Below are 21,401 nucleotides of genomic sequence, written 5' to 3'. Positions count from 1 at the left end.
AAATATCTGCCTTACAGGTTTTTCACACCTACTGCCCCCTACCCCAGGCCCCAGAAAGGACTTCATCTTCTATTCTCATACATTCTCTTTCCATTTGTACTGAATACAGGACTCTACAGGGATATGATTGCTGGGAAACAGGATTGCCTTGACTTGAGGGAATTTTTAAAGGGCTTAGCTCTAGAAACTAGAACTTTAAAAATATTCATCAGGCAAAAAGACAAAGTTATGAGCTCAAATTTCCCTTCCCCCATTAGATCTTTATTTTATTATTTTCAGGTGATTTGCTGTAACTTGTGCTATTTTCACTGTTGAATACTATAGAATTGGAAGTAACATAATTTCTGAAAGTATTTTGGCAGTTATTTGCAAGTTAGAGTCCATTCAGTATGACTATTTGTTACATTTTAATAAAATGCCTTCTCCTTTATAAGGGATACAGTTTGCTTAGAAAACCTTGCAGATCAAAATGGAAATGCCTCTTGAGTTATTAAATAAGTTTATTCTCTGTGGAGGGGTCACAGACTAGATTCAAGGAAGATCATGCATTACCCAGCTTTTTTCTTTTAGCATTTAGTTATATAAGGTCCAAATTAGGATATGGGTCATGTGAAATGAAGTAGTTTTAACCTGCCCAACCCTGTTCAGTTTCATGAATTGTAACCTCTTGATGTTAGACTTTTAAAGAAAAAAGATGGGTACCAGTCTTTTTCCCATCCCTTTTCTTTAAAGGTATTCTGTAATAGTATTGGAGATGTCAGATCCAATGAGTAAAATTGTACAGAGCTGCGAAAATTAAGTGCCCTCTGCTTTAATTTCCAGCCCCAGTATAAGTCAGGTCCTTGGACAGCTACAACTGTGCTTAGAAAGAATATTGGATGGCCTGTCATGGATTCCCCAATGTCTTACTCATTTTGAGCATGAAAGTATGAGTTATGAAGGAAAATTTCAGGAAATTGTACGATAAAGTAAGGCCAAAGGAAAATGTGTATATCTCAAATTTAATTTTTGATATGTTATCTTGTTTTGCAACAGGTGCTGGAGCTCCCTATCCAACAGCACAGCCCCCCTATAACCCTGCATATATGGACCCTCCAAAGCCTTCTTATTAAATGGACCACCTGCTGTGTGTCTGCACAGATTTCTTCAAACTGAATCCATTGTGAGGCACGCTGGCTTGAAATACTATTCTGTTACAGGAAGAAGAAAAACAGTCACCAAGAAATAGTAGTCTTTAAAAATGTCTTTAAAAAAGAAATAGTAGTCTTTAAAAAAACAAAGGGGGGGAAAAGATCCTCCACTTGGGTTTACTTTCCTATACCTCATACCAGTAAAATGATATTCAAGAGTTAGAAAGAGATGAAAGCAAGAACAATTTAAAATAAAAATCACAGATATATCCTGCAATACTTTGAGGTCCAGTAAAAGGGAATGTTCATGATTCTGTCAATCAGAGAAAACGAGAGCTATGCCTTTGCAAAATCTGTGTAAAGCTTGATAATTGTGGGGTGTGTGAGTTTTCTTTGTTTGTTTTGGACTACTATCATAAAGTAACTTCAGATGGAAATATTGTTTGTTAGAAAGTTTAGTCTTTAGCAAGGAATACTGCAACTGTGTTGTGCAATTTTTCTGTATGTTATGTTATTCACTTCACTGTAAGCTTTTCTGAATTTTAATGTCAACCATGTGAATTTTCTTTGTTTTTGCATTGTTTTTGTTGTTTCACTTTAAAAGATTAGCATTTCAGTTTTTATCCTTGTGAGAAATTTTTATCTTTCTGCTAAAAGTATACCAAAAGCATAATGTTTCATCTGATGCTGAATAAGAACTGTCAAATGAGAACATTCTATTGTTACTTCAGAATATAACTGTGTTATACATAAAATAATTTCCCCCCACATTTTAGAAGAATCTGTTTGTCATCTGAAAATTAATTTCTTAGTCTTTGCTTAATCTTGCTTGTTGCTTTGGATTCTGGAGCAAGTAACCATGAAAAATTAGAAAGTCTGGCCTGAACTATTAAAACAACAGTTACTTTGCACGTGCTTTGTGTTCTGTAACATGTATGCTAACAGAGATGCTTCAGATGGAAGATAACCTTTGAATTAAATGCTATGTTGTGAAGAGGAACAAATCTGAGAAATCATATTTTTTAAACTTAAAATCTGTTTTACACAACAGAGTAGTTATTTTCTTGTCTTGATAGCCACAGCTGACTCGTTTCAAACTTGGCTGAATGGAGAGAAACTGGCTTCGTGGAATTAGAGACTTGATGACAATATGCATTAGTAAAAAGGCATTTCTTGTTTATATGTTGAAACTTGAGACCAAATTATGTAGTAAGTTACTGAAATACTTTCAGCACTGCAAACTGAAAGTATGTCGGAGAGGCTGTGATTTCTGAAGTTAAATGGGAACTTGGAAAGATCTCTAAAATTTGGAAATGACTGTGTGTGTTATAAAAAATATCGGGGTATTTAACAGATAGAATGCTCTTGAAGTATGTCTTCTGATTTTACATGGTTGGTTAAGTATCCAAATTATTTTAATTGACTAATATTTTCATTATTCTAAACAGCTTTTTTTTAAAAAAACTGGGAATAACATTGTTTTCTGCTCTCACTCTCAATCAGTATTGCACTGACTGTGCTGTTGTCCTCTTTTATATATCAGTCTATGACCGTGGTGCCAAAGGCTGGCCACCACTGGTCTATGACAAAAACTGGTGCTGTCATGTTTTATCTTCAAGATACAATTTAAGGCACAAAGCAACAGTCTTTCTTCCCCTTTGCTTTTTATTTGTTGTACTGATATATACAGTCCCTTAAAATTTAGGGTTTATTTTTTACGTACTTCTGAAATCAGTGAGAATGAAAGAAATATTGAAATAATTGCCCTGCACAATCGATGGCACACATAGTTTTCATTCCATAGTTCCATATGAAGGTATCCAAGTACAGAATTCTAGCAAACGCCAAGGAAACAAAAAACAGCTAGTAGATCTGTTTGATTGCCTTGGAGGGGGGAGTAAGTAAGGAGACAGAAACAAGTTTTTACATTCCTATTTTTAGGAGCTGTTATTGTTTATTACAGATTGATTCTGGAGTTACGAAGCTGTAATACACTTCTCTGAGCAGAAAACTACTTGAAGAAAGTCACTGTAACCTTTGTACTACTTTAATGGTCATCATTCTTCCTGTTATTTTGCTGTGATACAATCCACATGTGAAATGACTATTTTTTATGTAAGGACAGCCCTATGTGTACTCATAGAATGCAGCCCTTTGTCTATGTATTTTGTCCACATGATGGTAATAGAGAATAAGAAAGATATCTCATTATAAATAACATTAGATACATTTCCATCAACAGTAAATATAGTGTGAAATGAAAGGAGGGACTTGATAATTGCAATACCTTTGGTAACAGAGATATGTTTATAGATTTCCACAGGTTATAAAGAGAAGTCTTTTTAAGCTTTATTTTTATTTCTGTCTTAACATATAAGTAACAGTGTATACATTACAGCTGAAAAAATGTTTCCTCAGCACCCCCGAAGACATCTAAGTGATGGGAGCTATCTTAGTACAAGGCAGCTAGCATACTGTCTGATTGTAACTTTGTTGCTGATCAACCATTGCTTCGCAAACAGCCGTTCCTGTTCCCAGGAAACATTTGAATGATGTGAAACCATAGGGGAACCTGTAATAAGGATGCCCACCTGCTTTCTCTTTCACTCTCTGTGCTAGGTGGAGAGATTCTTTTAACTATTGCATTGACTTTCATACACCTTGAGAATTTTGCCACTATTGTGCACCATGCAATCCAGTGCACTGTCATGTGGTTTGTTTAGAAATATGCATAACTAAGGACAGTATTTGCTTATGTACTGCTCATATTTCTGCGTTGGTAATCTTACAGTTACATACCAGCAGCAATTGCATGTAAGCAGAAATGACTGTGGCCAATGAGGGACTTTTTATTTAGTATAATAAATGTGTCAATTTCATTACATTTTAAAAAACTAAACCAGAAGGGAAATGGAAATTGAGCTTTAAATTGTACATGTTATGTTTTTACTTCTATTGTTGTTTGAAAAGTGCCTTTTCAGAATTTTCTAGCAAGTTAGTCAACGTACTATATCAATGAACCTTACATTTTTGTAGACATTCTTGATTTTTATACTTCTGCTGTGTACTTGGTTTGTTTCCCATAGCAAAGAACATCTATTCAGTGGTTTTAAATAACATTCACAACTCTTTGTAATACATGTAGATAGTTAAAATACACTTGTTTTAGATTATCTGTTATTATACAATTTAGAAATATGGCATGCAATCCTATCCATGTAAGGCAGTCACCCAAATACAAATAAAACTAGTTGCAAGTAAAATCTCTTTGAAATCATTATGGTTACTTAGTCCCACAAACTTCAATGAGACTTAAATATGAGTTTTCCTGCATTCGTGGTCATTGTCTCGAACAGAGTTTGAAGACCTTGGAAAATTATGTGGGGTTTTTTTAGTATAAACTAGCAGTACCCGGCCACGCGTTGCTGTGCCTTATTGTGGTAAAATGGGAAAGGAACAGTAGCCGCAAATCAATTGCAGAGGCCAGCAGTACATGCTCATGGGAACATGCAGCCTGATACTGTGTGATGTCATTGATGTGTGTGACTGGATTCCTTGGGGGGGAATGCAAAGGCACCCCTCCCACACATCTAGGCTGGCTGGTCGCAACCCTTTACCTGGGAGTAAGTTTGGTTGGTGGCAATGGGTGTCGCTTCTGAGTAAACCCTCTGAGGGGCGCAATGCAGCCATTCAAAGTATGTCACGGTTGCTTTACCAAGCTTACTCCTGAGTAACACGTGCCTGGTTTTCTTAACTGTAACTGCAGTATTCAGGGAATCTAGGCTGGCCGGCCCCTCCCTCCCATCTCTTGCATGCCACCCCTCACTCTCTCCCCTTCCCTTGCATGCCTCCCCCTTCCTCCCTTCCCTCTCCCTCTGCTAGGGTGGGTGGGTTATATCCAGATGCTGGGCCCCCTCCCCTCCCTTGCATGCCATCCCTCACTCTCTCCCCTCCCTCACTTCTCTTGCCTTACATGCCTCCCCCTCCATCCCTTCCCTCTCCCTCCCTCCAGCTGACTTTTACATTCAAGCTTGTTCAATATGGGTGTGGAATATGGGTAAAGAAGTAGTTAAGTGGTGGTTGGATGTGAGGGAGGGCAGAGTGAGGAGTGTGAGGATGAGCTGAACGTGTATGAGAGTATGGGTGTTGTGTGGTAGTAGTGGGTGAGGCACAGAGAGTGAAAGGTACCTGCTTGTGAGGGGGTGGAGAACCCCACCTGATGTCTCGCACGGCAATGTGTGTATGTGTTTCACTTCCACGCGAGTCATTACCTATGTACTGTTTTCACTGCTCATATCTGGCCATCTGAGAGAACATTCTAAGCTGCACGAACATTCTAAAACTGACAGTTAAACACAGGCAGCTGTATGTCCTTCACCATGGAGTGCCAGGAAAAGGGTGTGCCAGGAAAAGGGTGTTTTACCTGGGCCAGATGTGAAATTTAAGGTATGTGAACATCTAAAAACACTCTCGCCTGGCTGACTACAGTGGCTGGGAATTTTCAGAGGAATTGGCCCAGCAGTTCCTGTGCTAGACCATCAGGAACAAACCCACCGTTTGCTTTTTATATACAGATAGATATGGCCTAGGACACTTTTTGTTTATATTCTTTCTTCTACAAAGGCTGCTTAGAAGACTCCAAAATGTGTCCACTATATTGTAAACATTGGTTTGGAACTACCGTATATACTCGTGTATAAGTTGACCCGAATAGAAGTTATTATATCCAAGATGGCGTCCCACCTGAACCTAATTGACTCGAGTATAACTCTAGGGTGGGAATTGCAGCAGCTATTGGTAAATTTCAAAAATAAAAATAGATACCAATAAAATTACATTAATTGAGGCATCAGTAGGTTAAATGTTTTTGAATATTTATTTCAAAGAAAAACAGTAAACTAGCTCTGTAAGTGGAAAAGAGGGTCAACAAAAACAATATGGAATCAACAATAACTTTAAAAGTACAAAAACCTTCGCTCAATCAGCAACCAAGCTAAAACACAACAGTTAAAATCCTTCAAAACTGGATTCCTCCTCCTCATCTGTACGTCCAAATGTTACCCAACTTAGATTTTAAGAGGGATATTATCAGAAATGGAAAAGGAGTTCCAGTCTTTGACAGCGTGATCCCACCTTGTGACCCTTAACATTCACCAGACTTACAACAAAAGAAACTTTAAATCTTTTCTGTTTCATAAACAATTGTGTGAAGTATAACAATGAAATATGGCAAACCAATACAGAAACAATAATCAACATATAATAGTTCTGGCCTGCTAAGCAAAACAAACTAGCAGGGTCTCAGTCCTTTACATTTCTCTCTAGCTGTGTCCTGTGGCACTGTTGATGGACTTGCAGCTCTCCTGTTCTTTGCTGAGCCCTCTGTCCTTATTGTCAAGCCTTCAAGGATAGTCTGAACTATGCAAAAACAGTTCAGAACAACTGAACTCTGGCCTCTTAACAATTCTGAGGAAATGGAGCCATTTCTGCCTTATATGGAAAATCTGAGCTCTTTAGCTCCCCCTAATGGACCCTGGGTTACACAAACAGAGCTTCAGCTATAATACATACAGTCGTATATAAATATAAGACCCGAATATAAGACGAGGGGAGCTTTTTCAGCATAAAGAATGTGCTGAAAAAGTTGACTTCTACACGAATATGTACAGTATTTGAAAACTTTTCTATTCTACAGTTGGTGGTATGAAATCCGATTAGCAGATATTCTTCCCTCTTAAAAGTATCAAGAACGCCTTGCCTTGCTCCCTAAAAGGCTTTACCAGAGATGTCAAGGACTGAACCTGGAGCTTTGTTCATACAAAATACAAAGGTGATACTTGATACTAGCATTTATATAGCACTTTTTAGTGCTCAGACATTTATCACACAGTCTTGCAACAATTCTTTTAAAAGCATTAAAAGTTAGTCTCCATATTGCAAATGAGGATCTTGGTTCAAATGTCCCTTATGCTATAAACTGATTGAGGAAAAGGGATGTTTTTTAGTTACAATCATGGTAGCGGCTATGCACTCTGCCTGAACTACCCCTTTCCCCACACTCCTTTTTGTATTGTAGAAACTCACTTAAGGTCTCATATAATTGTTTCAATTTATGCACTTGTGATCTCCTTCACATTGGGTACACATTCCCTACAAGTTTGGTTCTTGGTTACGCACACTTTTCCCCCTCTTCAGAACTCACCATGTTCTTAAATCAGAAAATCCCCATGGGTTCTGAAAGCTCTCCAAATACAACATTTTTTCTCCCTTCACAGGGAAAGCGAAGGACATCCATATACAATGGAACCTCAGTTTTCGTCATCAATTCGTCTGGGGACCCTCAGCGAGAACAGAAACCAAGACTCCCATTGGCAAGCAGTGGAGCAGCAGGGGATCACTGGTTTTCGCAGCAATTTCAGCGCACGCGCGCTGGCGAAAATCAACAAAAAGTGAAGCAGATGACGAAAAACGAGGTAAGATTTTTGCCAAAAGAATCAATGAAAACTGAGGTTCCACTGTACGTTAGACTTTCTCTGGGCTTTCTCCTTCCTCCCCACTTAGACTTTCTCTGGGCTTTCTCCTTCCTCCCCACTTTTCCCCTCCCAAACTATAGCAGTTCCTGCACACTTTGGGCCACAATTTCAAAATGAGCAGAAGGGCTTTCTTATTTTAATGATGAAGGTCTATTGCTGGAGCAACAGAACTTGTGAAATTGACATGGTCTAGGGTAGTGTAAGTGTAATGTAATGATTAAGAGCAGTAGACTTTAATCTGGGAAACTGGGTTTGATTCCCTACTCCTTCACATGAGCTGTGGACTCTGATCTGGTGAATGGATTTGTTTCCATGCTCCTACACATGAAGCCTGCTGAGTGACCTTGGGCTAGTCCAGAACTCTCTGTCTCCGAACTCTCTCAGCCAAGGAGTCTGTTGTGAGGAGAGGAGTTTGTATGCCACTTTGAGACACCTTACCATTGAGAAAAGCAGAGTATAAATACAAACTACTTCTCCTCACGCTAGACCAAAGATGGCCTGCACACACACACAAGAAAAGACGGCAGCTTCTCCAAATGGAGGTTTCACAGAAAGAAAAGGAAGTAGTGGGTGGACAAAATGGTGGCTTGGCTATGGATACTTTGCAGAAGAATCCCTGTGTGAACAGCAAACGGGGGGGGGGGTGTTAAAAGCAAACTGCAAAGCAAACAGTCATGAGTTAAGTATTATTTTTATTATTATTTATTCAACTTGATAGACCGCTCTACCCCCAGAGGACTCAGAGCAGTTTACATCACACAAAACACACAATAAATAACAAAGTACAAAAAAGACAAATCGAATAATTCAGTTAAAATTCAATAAAATGCAATAAAATCATTAGCAACAATAAAGGCACCCAACAATTTAAAAGATAGCGTCTGGTCCTATTCCCCGCCCCCTCCCGGAAGGGGACCAAAAATGCCAGAATTGAAACAGATGACATACCAGGCATCAAGATGGATGTATGAATATAGTGTGTGTGTGTGTGTGTGTGTGTGAGAATGACCTTAAAATAATATTCTCTGTGGGAAAAAAAATAAGCTACACTAAAACTATTTCATGCTACTAAATGATATTTTCTATTTAATGGACAATAGCTCTTTAGCTCTTGAAGTTTTCTGGAAAATAATGGTAAAACTTCATACAACTGATAAGTTTTTCAGTGACAGTGAGTCCTTGGACTTTAATTATCAAACAGCAAATCTAGAAATTCCAGGAGCTGTGTAGCTGGCACTCAATGCCACAGTCCCATAGATCTGTCCTCAGGGAATCCTCAGAAAATGTCTTCAAGCTAAAAGCACGCTGTAAAAAGGAACATGTTGAAAAAAAGAAAATATATGGTCTTGAAAAGCTCCTCTCCTCACAACAGACTTTATTTAGCTCTGACTTCCTCTAAGGTTATTTGTTGTAAAATTCCTTATATACTAAATACTACCATCACAGATGAAAAAGCAATATGCATATTGCACAAGTAACTGTTATAAATGGGGTGACAAAGTAGAACTGCATAGTGGGAGAATCTTCTGGTAACTGTTGTCTAAACAGGCTTTTCTTGCTGTTCCATGATGAAGATTCTTCACAAACCAGATTCTGCATTCCTACTTCCATTTCTGGCCACTTTTTCCTGTTTACCTATTCAGTACACCAGTGATGTCCAGGGAAGCATAGTGTTCACCATTGTGTTTCGTGGCACATACTTGCAGCCTGAACGGGTCAAAACTGAACATAAAGTAATACTTTTGCACGATTAACTGCCACCTGGTTGACCAGCAAAATGTTGTCCTTGTCCTTGTCAATCCACCAGAGCAGCAAGACCTTGTTTTCACAGCAGAGAGAACTGCCTGTGTTTCTGGGCTTGGGAACTTTCCATTGAAACTCTACAAGATACTCCACTCTTTTTGGAGGGAAACTGAAACCGAAAGCATCACTTCTCAGAAGTAAAGGGTCAGTCCTAGCTTTCTCTCTGCTTGGGTTGCAGGGGGTGCTGTAGAAGAGTCCAAGAGACATCATCTTTGATAGCTGCTGACAGCTATTTTGTAGTGGTGCCCACAACCCTTTGCCAAAATTCTAAAAGTGCCTAATGTTAGGACTCGAATCTTGGATCAATAAACAGACGCTGCATTGTTGATCAGCAGCGATTATTGGAAGGCAACGAAACACCCAGCTTGTCTAAGCCAGTTCTGGTGAACCTGACTTTTGCTACTCCCTTTATTCAAAAATAATCCCCCCTCCTGTTTTCCCAAAGAATGTGAGAAAGAGTTATTCTGGAGCCAAGGCACCCTGCCCAAGGTTGGGACAATGCCCCCCACCCCCGGACAATGGAAACATCCTGTTTCCCATGGGAGTAGAAGCCATAAAGTGAAGCCATACAGAAGAGATCAAGAAAAGAACATCTACAGCAGTGGTAACATATAGCAGGCTGGTTACATATATCTTGTAGCGATTACATTGAGGTAGGAATGCATTTCAATTAACTAGATACAATCACCGGCAATATTTTTTCTAACAACTACATTGAGCTAGGAATGCATCTCAATCAACTAGGTGACATCCATAAGTTCAACAAGGTTGGGGATTTGTGAATTATATTGCCAATATTGCCCATTTGCAGGATGGCATTTTTATAAGGCTTTGCTCGAATAACCAAAGCTGTTGCAGCAGAGTATAATAGGAGTTCTGTAAATATTAGAATCCAAGGCCATTAAGGACCTTGTAGGTGATAACTAGAAGCTTGAACTGCCATACTTCAAAACAAACCAAAGTAATGAATTTAAAAAGCTATAAGTCTAAAGCCGTGGTGGCGAACCTATTGGCCATGCTGCAGGGGCTGATGGGAATTGTAGTTCATGAACATCTGGAGTGCCATAGATTCGCCATTACTGGTCTAAAGTAACACTTGAGCCAATATACTTTTGTTTTCTCTTTAACATTTACATTTCTTAAAGGTCAACCCAGGGTGGGGTGTGTGAATCAGCTCCTGGATGTGGCACAAGGGGCAAAAACACCAGTAGGCAGATGCCATAGCCTTCTGGGACACCTGCTTGTGGCACTGGGTGCCGTGTCAGCACTGCAGCCAGCCCCATCAGCGCAGGAGGGGAGGGCCAGAGGTGTTCTTGGGGATGAAGCTGGGGATGCCAGTCTGAGCCTTGGAGTTACACCACCCTCCATTCAACCCTGTGGAGGGCTTTCAGGCTGCCAGGTTTTTTTTTCTTTTTGGCTGCACCCCCGCACTGAAAGCTCTCTGGAGACGATATGTTCCCAGCTGCAGTAGCCTCTGGATTGGGCTACCCATCCATCCATTTACAAGTTACATATTGCTTTCTGAACCTTTTGCATTCCACAAGAAATTATGTCTTTGGTTTACAAAACTATTTCATTCTAGATAACATTTTCTCCTAGAATCTGAATTATTGAAAGCAGGGGCTGTTTTTCACCACTCACGTTTCCTTTGTCTTATAAAGTATTGGCCTTCCCCACAAAATTTATAATCTAATGTTCTTCATTGTACCCAATGTGACTAATACAAATAACAAAAATCACATTATAAGCCTAATTACATTGATTATAACTATAAAGAAAAATTAAAGCCTAGAATTTTAAAGGAAGTGTGATAATAATGGCAACTAGAAAGTATTATTTTGCAACTTTTGTGACTTAACTGTATCGAAAAACCAAAGTTCATTTTGAGTTTACACAGGATTGAGTACAATCCATGTAATTATTGCTAATCCAAGAAGAAACAGCAACATATTCTTAATTTCATCAGGAATGTCAGTATTATTGAGTGGTCTGAATTGGTCATACCCTTGCTCAGCAGTGTTCTGTTTTAAGGATGCTCTGTCATCACCCGCTGGAAAAGAATACATTGTGGCTAGCCTCGGCTGACATGGCCCCACCTGTAAAAAACTTGGATGCTGGAGACTCCAAGGTGCTCTGGAAATGGAAGCACGCCGCTCACTTCCCTTGTACATTGTTCTAATAGTATTGAACTGCCTTGCGTTTGAATCCATCCAGTGCATAAGGTCTCTGGCATGTTGTTGAAAGACTCTTATTAGTGTAATGACATCTCCTTCTGCACTGTGACTATTCAAAGGGTATTCTTTGTAGAACTTAAAGTATAAATCATCAAGCTTGTAACTTTTCTTGCTGCCGAATTTTTGGTATGTAAACTGGTGAAGTCGGTTATTTTCTTTGTCCAAAGCTTTCAAGGCTTTAAAGGTATCTGCACAATAGATTTCATCAAGAGCTGAGATACCTATTGCCGATAATTCAGCTTTCAATAGAGGAAAATCGTAAGAACAGCCACTGTGCGCTACCAAACAGACTGGCGAGTGCTGCCGATTGAAAAAAGCAGTAATCATGTGAATAATGTGTATGTTAAAGCTTTGCTTTTTGTTCTCAGAAAAAGCTTCATTATTCAGTCCTGTAATTAATCTTGCTTCTGGAGTAAAGGCCTTGTCTGGATTAATACAGATACAGAGTTTATCTACTAAACGAGGGAATAGTGGAACTGATCTAAGAGAAAAATTGCTGTATTGAGGATTCTCAAAGGCATGCCTATTCACAGCAAATAGGCACATTTCTGCAATTTTAGGTTGTGAGGGTGGCAAACCTGTTGCTTCTAGATCCATAAAAACAAATGTCTCAATAGGTTTGGGAGGAGGGTCCCAAGTTGTGCACATGGTGGATACCTAGGACAAGAAACAAGTAAAAATTAGGGAAATATAAGATTGTTCATTGTCAATCTGTAATTTTTATTCATTATACTTTGTATCTTCTCTTTTTCCATTTATAGACAAATCAACTCTCAAAATGGCAAAAATACTTTAAAATAAACTGCATATAATTTTATCATGTTCATTTTAAATATGCTTACAAAAGGTATTAAAATACAAGAATATATTTTTTTTAAATGCTTCTGCCTGCCCACACAGGCAGATATGAAATTATTTTCAACTAACACAACAGAATAAAACCATAGAAACACATACTAAAGAAAACAACAGCAAAAGGAAAATTAACAGCCTAATTCAGATGCGGGTGAGGGCCATATCGGGTTCTTCCTCCTATCGGGTTCTCTGGTGGAATGGGCAGGAGAAAAATAGTGAAATCCTCCTGCCCCCAGGAAATCCCATAGGGGACAGAAACTTATGCCATGAAAAGTTTGGGGCCAGCCATGGTGGCATCTAGGAGCTGAAAGCCCAGTGAAAAATGCCTGGAGTTGGCTCCACCCCTGGGCCCACCCTGGAATGCCCCCTCCTGTTAGCACACAATTCTGTGCCATGTGAGCACCAAGGGCACCTACACTTCCTGATGCAAGTGCCCCAGAGCTCTGCAGCACTCCCTGGAGGCGTGGATGCCCTTACCAGTAACAGGAGTGCCCCTTATGCCAGTGGGGTGGGCATCCCTGTCAGCGCAAGCTTGGGCTGCATCAAAAACCCAGCTACTGAGGGCCATTCAATTGACACTCGCTTGTGACTGATTTTACATTTTTAGGGGTGTTTAGCTGCTGCCATTTTAGACCCCAACCCAGGGGGGATATTTATTTATTTATTTATTTATTTATTTATTTATTTATTTATTTATTTATTTATTTATTTATTAAACTTTTATACCGCCCCATCCTCTAGGGGCTCTATCATTTCATTGAAAGTGATAATCCACCCCAAAAACAGCATCACTTTCAATGTTGTTTTACCTGGGGACCCCAGATTCTCCCTTTAAGGTAGATTTAAAAGGAGAATCTGGGCTCCTTAGTTTAAACACCATTTAAAGTGATGCTGTTTGGGGGTGGATTCCAGCAAACATCGGCCACCCATTGGGGAGGGGGGCGGAAAACTCAGATTTTGCACTGGGCTCCATTTTCCCTAGCTATGTCTCTGCCCAGAGAGGAGGGCAGAAGGGACTGCCAGGGCAGGGGAGTCTGCCGTCCCTGGCCTCGGAGAGCTGCTTTTAAAAACACTGAGGCTGGGGGCAGGGCTTGGGGAGGCACAACCACACCCCCAGGGGCGGGTGGGGGCATGGCTCCGCCCTCAAACCCACCCCTAAAAAAACTATACCTATGTGATGTCCCTGAGCGTAACTAGCCCTTACAGCAACATATCTCAAGAGATATGCTGTCGTAAAGGTCAGTTGACTGAACCCTGAGCACGTTCAACTCCTCTCTCAGGATTGTGCTGTTAATGTTCTTGAAGCCACATGTTCAGAGACTGACTAAATACACCACTTGTAACATATCACACAAAGTTCAATGTAACTTGTGTGTTAGTTCCAAATTACAGAAACAGGAAAACAAATAGGCACCAAATAAAATAAGAGAAATAACTTTTTGGTTAAAGGCCAAAATGGCACCAGTATTTTTTCACTTTTAGAATAAAATAAATTTTAAAATGCTGCTGCACTTAACCTGACTTTATTGGATGCCAATTCATGGTGAATCTTCCAGGATAAATTAGATGTAAACAAGACACAGAGATATCTAAACTTCTTGACTTGTTCAAGCACAAGACCATTCATGGACCAGTTAAAAGATGGAATTTCCCTTTTCTTAGGAAAGACCATAATTTTAGTCTTCTTATAATTACTATACAAACCCTCCTTTGAACAAAATCTTAACAATCCTAGGAGTTCCACTTTATTTTGAGAAAGAAGAACCACATCATTTGAATAGAGAAGAATAGAGACACTGAATGTGCCTAATTTAGGGGGGCAGGTATACTCAGAAAAATTAGAAGACATGTCATTTATACAAAAACTGAACAATGTTGAGGTTGTGGTCAAACTTCTGCATCTCTCATCTGAGAGCTCACAGCATGGGAATTCCATTTCACACACAAGCATAAATTCAAACTCTTCCGTTTAACAGAAGGTGGGAATCAAGAAGGACGAGTCATTTGAGCTTTGTTCCCAGCTTCTGGACAAGCTATGAGCCAGCTCTGATAACACAGCTGTGGACTAGCTTTGAGAGTGCTTGCCAGAGTCAATCACAACATGCAGATTTTAAAAACATATATTTTGGCACTTTTCAGATAATTTGTAAAATGTTGAAACTAGGACTGTCAATTTTTTCCTCACAGAGGCTCTTTACAGTTGCAGGGCAAAAAAAATTCAAAAACTGTATTCTTTCCCACCACAAGGACACAATAATAGGAAATATTATCACTGTTAAAAATATAAAGCTTCTCTCAGAGGAAAAATCTGGAGTACTAAATGAACAAGTAACGTCAGAATTGGTCTTTGCTAATCAAGCATGTATATTTACAAATCATTTTTCATGTTAAATATTTGTACCAGCTATTTTGTACTACAAGTTTATATTTTCTGTATAAGAAATTACATAGAAATTCCACCCTTTATATCAGTGATGGTGAACCTTTTCAAGACCGAGTGCCCAAATTGCAACCCAAAACCCACTTATTTATCGCAAAGTGCCAACATGGCAATTTAACTGGAATACTGAGGTTTTAGTTTAGAAAAAACGGTTGGCTCCGAGGCATGCGTTGGTCAGGAGTAAGCTTGGTGGTAGTCGCTGGCTTTGCTTTGAAGCAACCGTGCAGCTCTTCCAATGGGTGAATCACGACCCTAGGAGGATTTACTCAGAAGCAAGCCCCAATGCCAGCAACCGAGCTTACTCCCAGGTAAAGGATCGTGCTTTAGTTCTTCCCATGAAAATCAGTGCGGTTTAACAGCACTTAATAGGTTTAACTACACTGCTTCCCCAAAACTAGGTCTCAGGTTTAATGCTAATAATCGAGCCCAGCAGCCCAGGCTAGCCTAGATGTGGGGGGGGGGGGGACTATGTTTGCACATGCCCACAGAGCGGGCTCTGAGTGCCACCTCTGGCACCAGTGCCATAGGTTCGCCACCACTGCCTTATATTTTCTGTATAAGAAATTACAAGCAAATTCTACCCCTTGTATTCCCTTCCACATTTGAAGAAAATATCACCTATGTCCCATAGTGCAAGATGCAGCAGAATTAAAGCGCATTAAACTCTCACAGATTGTATATCTAGGACACAAGGACAAACTTTCTACATAGTATGCAGCTATTGGGAAGTGGAACTGCACTTTTGTGACTACAGAGGCCCAAACAATGTAGAGGGATTTATCTCTGATAAACAGTAGGGTATCTGCAGACGTGTGGGAACTACTTTTCTGTGAGATAATTACACATCACACACTCTAAATAACAGTCTTGTGGGTATGAAATTGCCTGGGTCCTTCCTACAGAACTTGCACTTTAAGGATGTGCGGAAAACCCTACAGCACAGGTGTCAAACTCGCGGCCCTCCAGATGTTATGGACTATAGTTCCCATCACCCCCTGCCATCATGCTGGCAGGGGGTGATGGGAACTGTAGTCCATATCATCTGGAGGGCCGTGAGTTTGACACCTATGCCCTACAGGCTAATGCCAACTTTGTGGGAAAGAGCTGCTTGATGGTCCCATAAGGCAGCCTCCAGCTACCTGCAATTTGAGGAAAAACTATCATAAATGCCTGCCTGAATGTCTTAAGGGTGCTTCTATCTTTCTCCCTTGTGGAAAGGAGGGTTTTAACATGGGGATGCAGAAGTTTTTTGTTTTTATGCTCCAGGAAAAGTTGTTATGGCTTGCTTTTATTATTGACATTCTTCTGTTGTATTTCTCACTGCATTGCATTGTTATTAAGACACATACACGGTCTAACGAAACAGTGGCCACACAAAGGGTTAGGAAGACTGAATTAAAATTCACACTGCCAGGAAGTTGACTGGACGGCCTCAAAATGGCCTACTTCTCAGGGTTGTTGGATGACACAATGGGACAGAGATGACTCCAATGTATGCCACTCTCAAGTTCTTGGAGAAAGAGCAAGATAAAATGTAACTGAAAATCCATAAATTGTTATCTATGTAGGGTAATGGAAAAGAAAGGGCCTCACTTATTAAGCGACCATTTATACCAAGCTGCCTCATACTGCCTGAGATCACTGTTTCATCAAAGTAAGTGCTGGCCAGTCAGGTTGGCAATGTCTCTGCAGAATGTTAGGAAGGAAGAGGTCTTTCCCCCATCCCTGCCCTGCTGCAAATCCTTACTGGAGATGCTCCGGGTTAACCCTGCACACAAATCAGATGAGTCTTCTTTGAGCCACAGCCGCTCCTCACTCTCTCGTCAAAACAAGCGACTCACTTCTGTCTAAACTTTGCTTACGCTTTCTATCTGAACTCACGAAGGAATCATGGGAAGTTTTTGTTTTGTTTTTTAAATCAACGTCCGCCAGCTAGAGCGCCAATCCAAGACTGGCTCACAGCTCTGCCCCGCCAAGCTGCGTGGCGCCACAGTCTCCTCCTCAACTCCAGAGCTCAGGCACATGCCCCGGCATGTCCACCTCTTTTGCTCAAATTGTTACGGGGGAGTGAGGCGTCGGCTGTGAGCCAGGGAAGAGGAGGAAACGCGTGCAAAGTAAGGGTAATGCATACTTTCCTAACGCCAAGAGAGAAAAAGGCGAGCTCCTTTACTGAGAACAGTGCTCCCAATCTGGCATTCAAACTGTGCTCTTCCATTCGCCCTTCCTCGAGCCCAGAGTCTAACGCGCTGGCATTGATCCCTTGCATTTTGCCCAAACTCAGTTCTTGCCTCAATAACAGGAAATTGGTGCATCTCTTCTCACCCCCCTTAAAAAAAAAAACAAAAAACCAATCCTCCACTTCTGGGTGTTTTTTTTAACCACTTACCGGAGTGTAGGTATTTGATAAAAAAGAGATTTATTAGCAGAGATGCAAAGCAGCTTCCAGCGGTTAGAAGAGAGCCAGGGATACTTTGAGTTGCTTTTTATAAAATGAAGTTTACATGAAATAAAATAAATAAATGCTGTACTGCTTGCTCTGTTACATGGTTACAGTACTAACTATACACTCAAGACTACCTCTTCCCTACTTCTCTCTGACCACGTGGTGATCTCCTCGTGAACTGAACTGTTGAAACAAAGAAAACTAGTTAACTTTATAACCTCTGATGTAGGAGCTTACTAACATGTAAGCAATGGCGATTTACTGACCAATAGCTAATCAATAGACCAGAAACCAGATCATAAACAGTGACCTCAGCAACTTATTTACATACAGTTAACCCTTTTGTAACTGAATTGTGACAGACATTTGCAAATACCAACCTGGAGCAAAGTGCAGCTTGGAGGCAGTGGCCGTAGGCAAAAGGGAGAATTGGGAAAGCTTTGCTACCGTTTTCGGTCTTGTTTGATTTGACTCTTGGAACTTGCCCCACTTCCGGTTAAAAACGAAACTTAAACCCAATTCTACTTTTGACACAGGGACTGAAATAGCAGGATTGCGTGGCACTTTCGCCTTTGCATAGGGGTAGACTGTCCTTAGTTCACTGCAGTAGAAAATAAATCTTGTTTGCACCTTTAAAATGTATTTACTTTAAAATGGGTATTCTTTTAGGATTTCAGGGTGAGTCATCCTGTAGAGACAATTATTTTCTAATGTTAAATGCAACTCTTAAGATCCGTGTGTGTGTTTAAACTGTGTTGTTTTACACTTCCATTACACACCCTGGAAATGTGTGGCGGGGTATATCTTTTGTCCACTTTACAGAGGGGTGAGGCACATTTGCATGTCTCTGGGTGAAGTTCATTTATAGTTGGATTGTAATATGCATTCCCCCCCCCCCCCCCGGGAAAATCATTGCACACAGTGTTCTTTACTTTGACATGCCTCTGAAGGTGCCAGCCATAAATTCAGGTGAAACATTAGAAGCAAAAACTACCAGACCACGGCCACGAAGCTCAGAAAGCCCACTGCAGCCTGTTGATTCTAGCAGTGAAAGTCTTTGCCTATGCATTGATAAAATCCATACATTGGACTTGAAAGACCAAAAGAGCACTAAATTCAACTGCTGTGGTATTGATGGCTCCACCTACTCACACCAATTTTAATTGTACCATACTTTAACTATTATTTTAATAGTTTCCAAGGGTAGTCATGTTAGTGTGCAGAAGAATAGCTAGAATCAAATGCAGCAGCATCACCTGAGATTAAAATTTTATTTATTTATTATTTTTATACCCCACCCAACCCCCCAAAGGGCTCAGGGCAGCTTACAATGGCATAAGGCCTAACATCATACATAAAATTCATTAAAAACCTAAAAATAACAATCAATAAAAACAAATCGTAAAACCATTCAAAACAATCCAACTAAAAAACCCCAAGGGTGAGAAATATGGTTTTTCCCACAGGAGGCTCAGGGGAGATATCATCATCAGGAAACACCTGGCTGGCTCGATGGAAAGGCCTGGCGGAACAGCTCCATTTTACAGGCCCTTGGAGGTATAAGTTTTTGAGAGTCAAAGTTCCCTGATAGCTGATGAAAGCTTTGGTTCTCAAAAGCTTACACCCCAGAAATCCTGTAAAGTACTGCTGACCTTGAATCTAGTTATTTTATTATTTGAATATGGCAACGACACATGATTAACACAAAACTGGGGGAAATAGCTGCCCAGTTTACTGAAGGTTAGCTAAAATTAATTTTACCTGTTTACCTCCGTGAAACAAATGTTTATCAATGTATTGTTGAAGGCTTTCACGGACGGATTCAACTGGTTCTGGTGGGTTTTCCGGGCTGTGTGGCCGTGGTCTGCTAAATCCACCAGACCATGGCCACACAGACTGGAAAACCCACCAGAACTAAATGTTTATCACCTTTTCTGACACATCTTTCTGTTACAGTCTGCTCCCACATGGACGCAAGAAAAGGTTCCTCTGATTTGGAGACAGCAGTAAGTCTTGTGGAAGCAAGCAGAAACAGCATCCACACACAAACACACACAGACTGCTAATGATGTATGTCTACACTTTCTTTCCTTGTTACATCAGTGCACAAGTGTATCAGGCCCCCTGTTTCACAGCACACGCACGCTCTTCCAGGCTCAGCCACAACCTAAACCTACAACACATTTCAGGCGTGAAATAAAACCCATAGAAGGGCTAAAGAAGGAAGGTACAAAATGTAAGAACATAAGAACAAGCCAGCTGGATCAGACCAAAGTCCATCTAGTCCAGCTCTCTGCTACTCGCAGTGGCCCACCAGGTGCCTTGGGGAGCTCACATGTAGGATGTGAATGCAATGGCCTTCTGCGGCTGTTGCTCCCGATCACCTGGTCTGTTGAGGCATTTGCAATCTCAGATCAAGGAGGATCAAGATTGGTAGCCATAAATCGACTTTTTTCCCTCCATAAATCTGTCAAGTTGCCCCTTTTAAAGCTTTCGCTATCCAGGTTAGTGGCCATCACCACCTCCTGCATGGCAGCATTATCTCCAAACACCAATCACACGTTGCGTGAAGAAGTGTTTCCTTTTATTAGTCCTAATTCTTCCCCCCAGCATTTTCAATGTATGCCCCCTGGTTCTAGTATTGTGAGAAAGAGAGAAAAATTTCTGTCAACGTTTTCTACCCCATGCATAATTTTGTGCATTTCAATCATATCCCCCCTCAGTCACTTCCTCTCCAAACTAAAGAGTCCCAAACGCTGCAGCCTCCCCTCATAGGGAAGATGCTCCAGTCCCTTCAATCATCCTTTTTTGTTGCCCTTCTCTGCACTTTTTCTATCTCTTCAATATCCTTTTTGAGATGCGGCGACCAGAACTGGACACAGTACTCCAAGTGCGGTCGCACCACGGCTTTATATAAGGGCATGACAATCTTTGCAGTTTTATTCTCAATTCCTTTCCTAATGATCCCCAGCATAGGAATTTGCCTTTTTTACAGCTGCCATGCATTGAGTTGACATTCCCATGAACTATCAATCTAAGACGCTTAAATCCCTCTTCCTGGTCTGTGACTGATAGCACTGACCCCTGTAGCGTGTATGTGAAGTTTCTGACTTTTTTTGCCCCTGTGTGCATCACTTTACATTTTGCTACATTGAACTGGATTTGCCATTTCTGAGCCCACTCACCTAATTTATCAAGGTCCGCTTGGAGCTCTTCACAATCCTTTGTGGTTCTCACCACCCTACATAATTTGGTATCATCTGCAAACTTGGCCACCACGCTACCCACCCCTACTTCCAGGTCATTTATGAATAGGTTAAAGAGCACTGGTCCCAAAACGGATCCTTGGGGGACACCACTCCCGACATCTCTCCATTGTGAGAACTCTGTAACTCTGCCCCCTCTAAATAGTGACCATAGGCTACCCTCCCCCTTTCAAAGGCAGCTTTTTCCTTGTTGGCTCATAGTTAAATACTGTTGTTGCACTGGTATCACTAGTAGAGGTAAACATGTGCAAAAAGATCTGTAAGTTAAACCAACAGGGTAAGTTCTTAAGTGCATCTGGACAGTAGCTCTCGCTGTTGCCACATGTAATTTCCCCAGATCGTGCTGAAGTAGGGTTTTTTGTGGTTTCTGGGCTGTATGGCCGTGTTCTAGTAGCATTTTCTCCTGACGCCTCACCTGCATCTGTGACTGGCATTTCCCCCTTGCTTCCCTATAGTGTCACAGTGCATTCGTGCACTGCCCCAGTTTTTCCCAGCTTGTTTTCTCCAGTCCTTCCGAAACTTGGTTTGCTTTGAAATGTCGGGAAGAACAGAAAGCCTAGAGGTCTGTGGCTGGACATTTCCAGGCAGTAAAGAGCTCTGTTGGTCTGTAGTAGAACAGCTGGATTTTGAATTCAGTAACAGTAATAAGCAGTAAGCAAACTACCCAAACTTGTCCTCATGTTGAAAACACTTCTGT

General features: G+C 40.7%; 2 protein-coding genes across 3 annotated transcripts in view; one reads left to right on the top strand and one right to left on the bottom strand.

Moving 5' to 3' along the window:
• Positions 1-4,393, top strand: part of SHISA5 (shisa family member 5) — a 34,379-nt gene extending 29,986 nt beyond the window's left edge. The window contains exon 6 of the mRNA XM_048490197.1: positions 1,036-4,393. Coding sequence (XP_048346154.1) covers positions 1,036-1,112 — 77 coding nt within the window. The 3' untranslated portion in view covers positions 1,113-4,393. The remainder of the gene's footprint in view (positions 1-1,035) is intronic.
• Positions 4,394-8,391: 3,998 nt separating this feature from the next.
• On the bottom strand, positions 8,392-18,169 carry LOC125428955 (three-prime repair exonuclease 1-like). 2 transcript variants are annotated; one of them, XM_048489638.1, is made up of 2 exons: positions 17,819-18,169; positions 8,392-12,357 (listed from the first exon to the last, which is right to left on the bottom strand). In XM_048489638.1, exon 2 carries the CDS (start codon positions 12,346-12,348, stop codon positions 11,356-11,358), a length of 993 nt encoding a protein of 330 aa, XP_048345595.1. In that variant the 5' UTR covers positions 12,349-12,357; positions 17,819-18,169; the 3' UTR covers positions 8,392-11,355. The 2 variants fall into 2 exon arrangements, with proteins under 2 accessions (XP_048345595.1, XP_048345596.1); XM_048489639.1 differs by lacking the exon at positions 17,819-18,169 and adding an exon at positions 17,382-17,764.
• Positions 18,170-21,401: the final 3,232 nt, after the last annotated feature.

Source organism: Sphaerodactylus townsendi, linkage group LG03, assembly GCF_021028975.2.
Source record: "Sphaerodactylus townsendi isolate TG3544 linkage group LG03, MPM_Stown_v2.3, whole genome shotgun sequence".
In the NCBI taxonomy this organism is placed as follows: Eukaryota; Metazoa; Chordata; class Lepidosauria; order Squamata; family Sphaerodactylidae; genus Sphaerodactylus; species Sphaerodactylus townsendi.
Note: the sequence above shows the minus strand (reverse complement) of the source record. Positions and strands in the feature narration are given on the sequence as shown.

Bases quoted from the DNA above. Each gene is read 5' to 3' on its own strand.
- LOC125428955 (XM_048489638.1), bottom strand. From the start codon at position 12,348: ATGTGCACAACTTGGGACCCTCCTCCCAAACCTATTGAGACATTTGTT.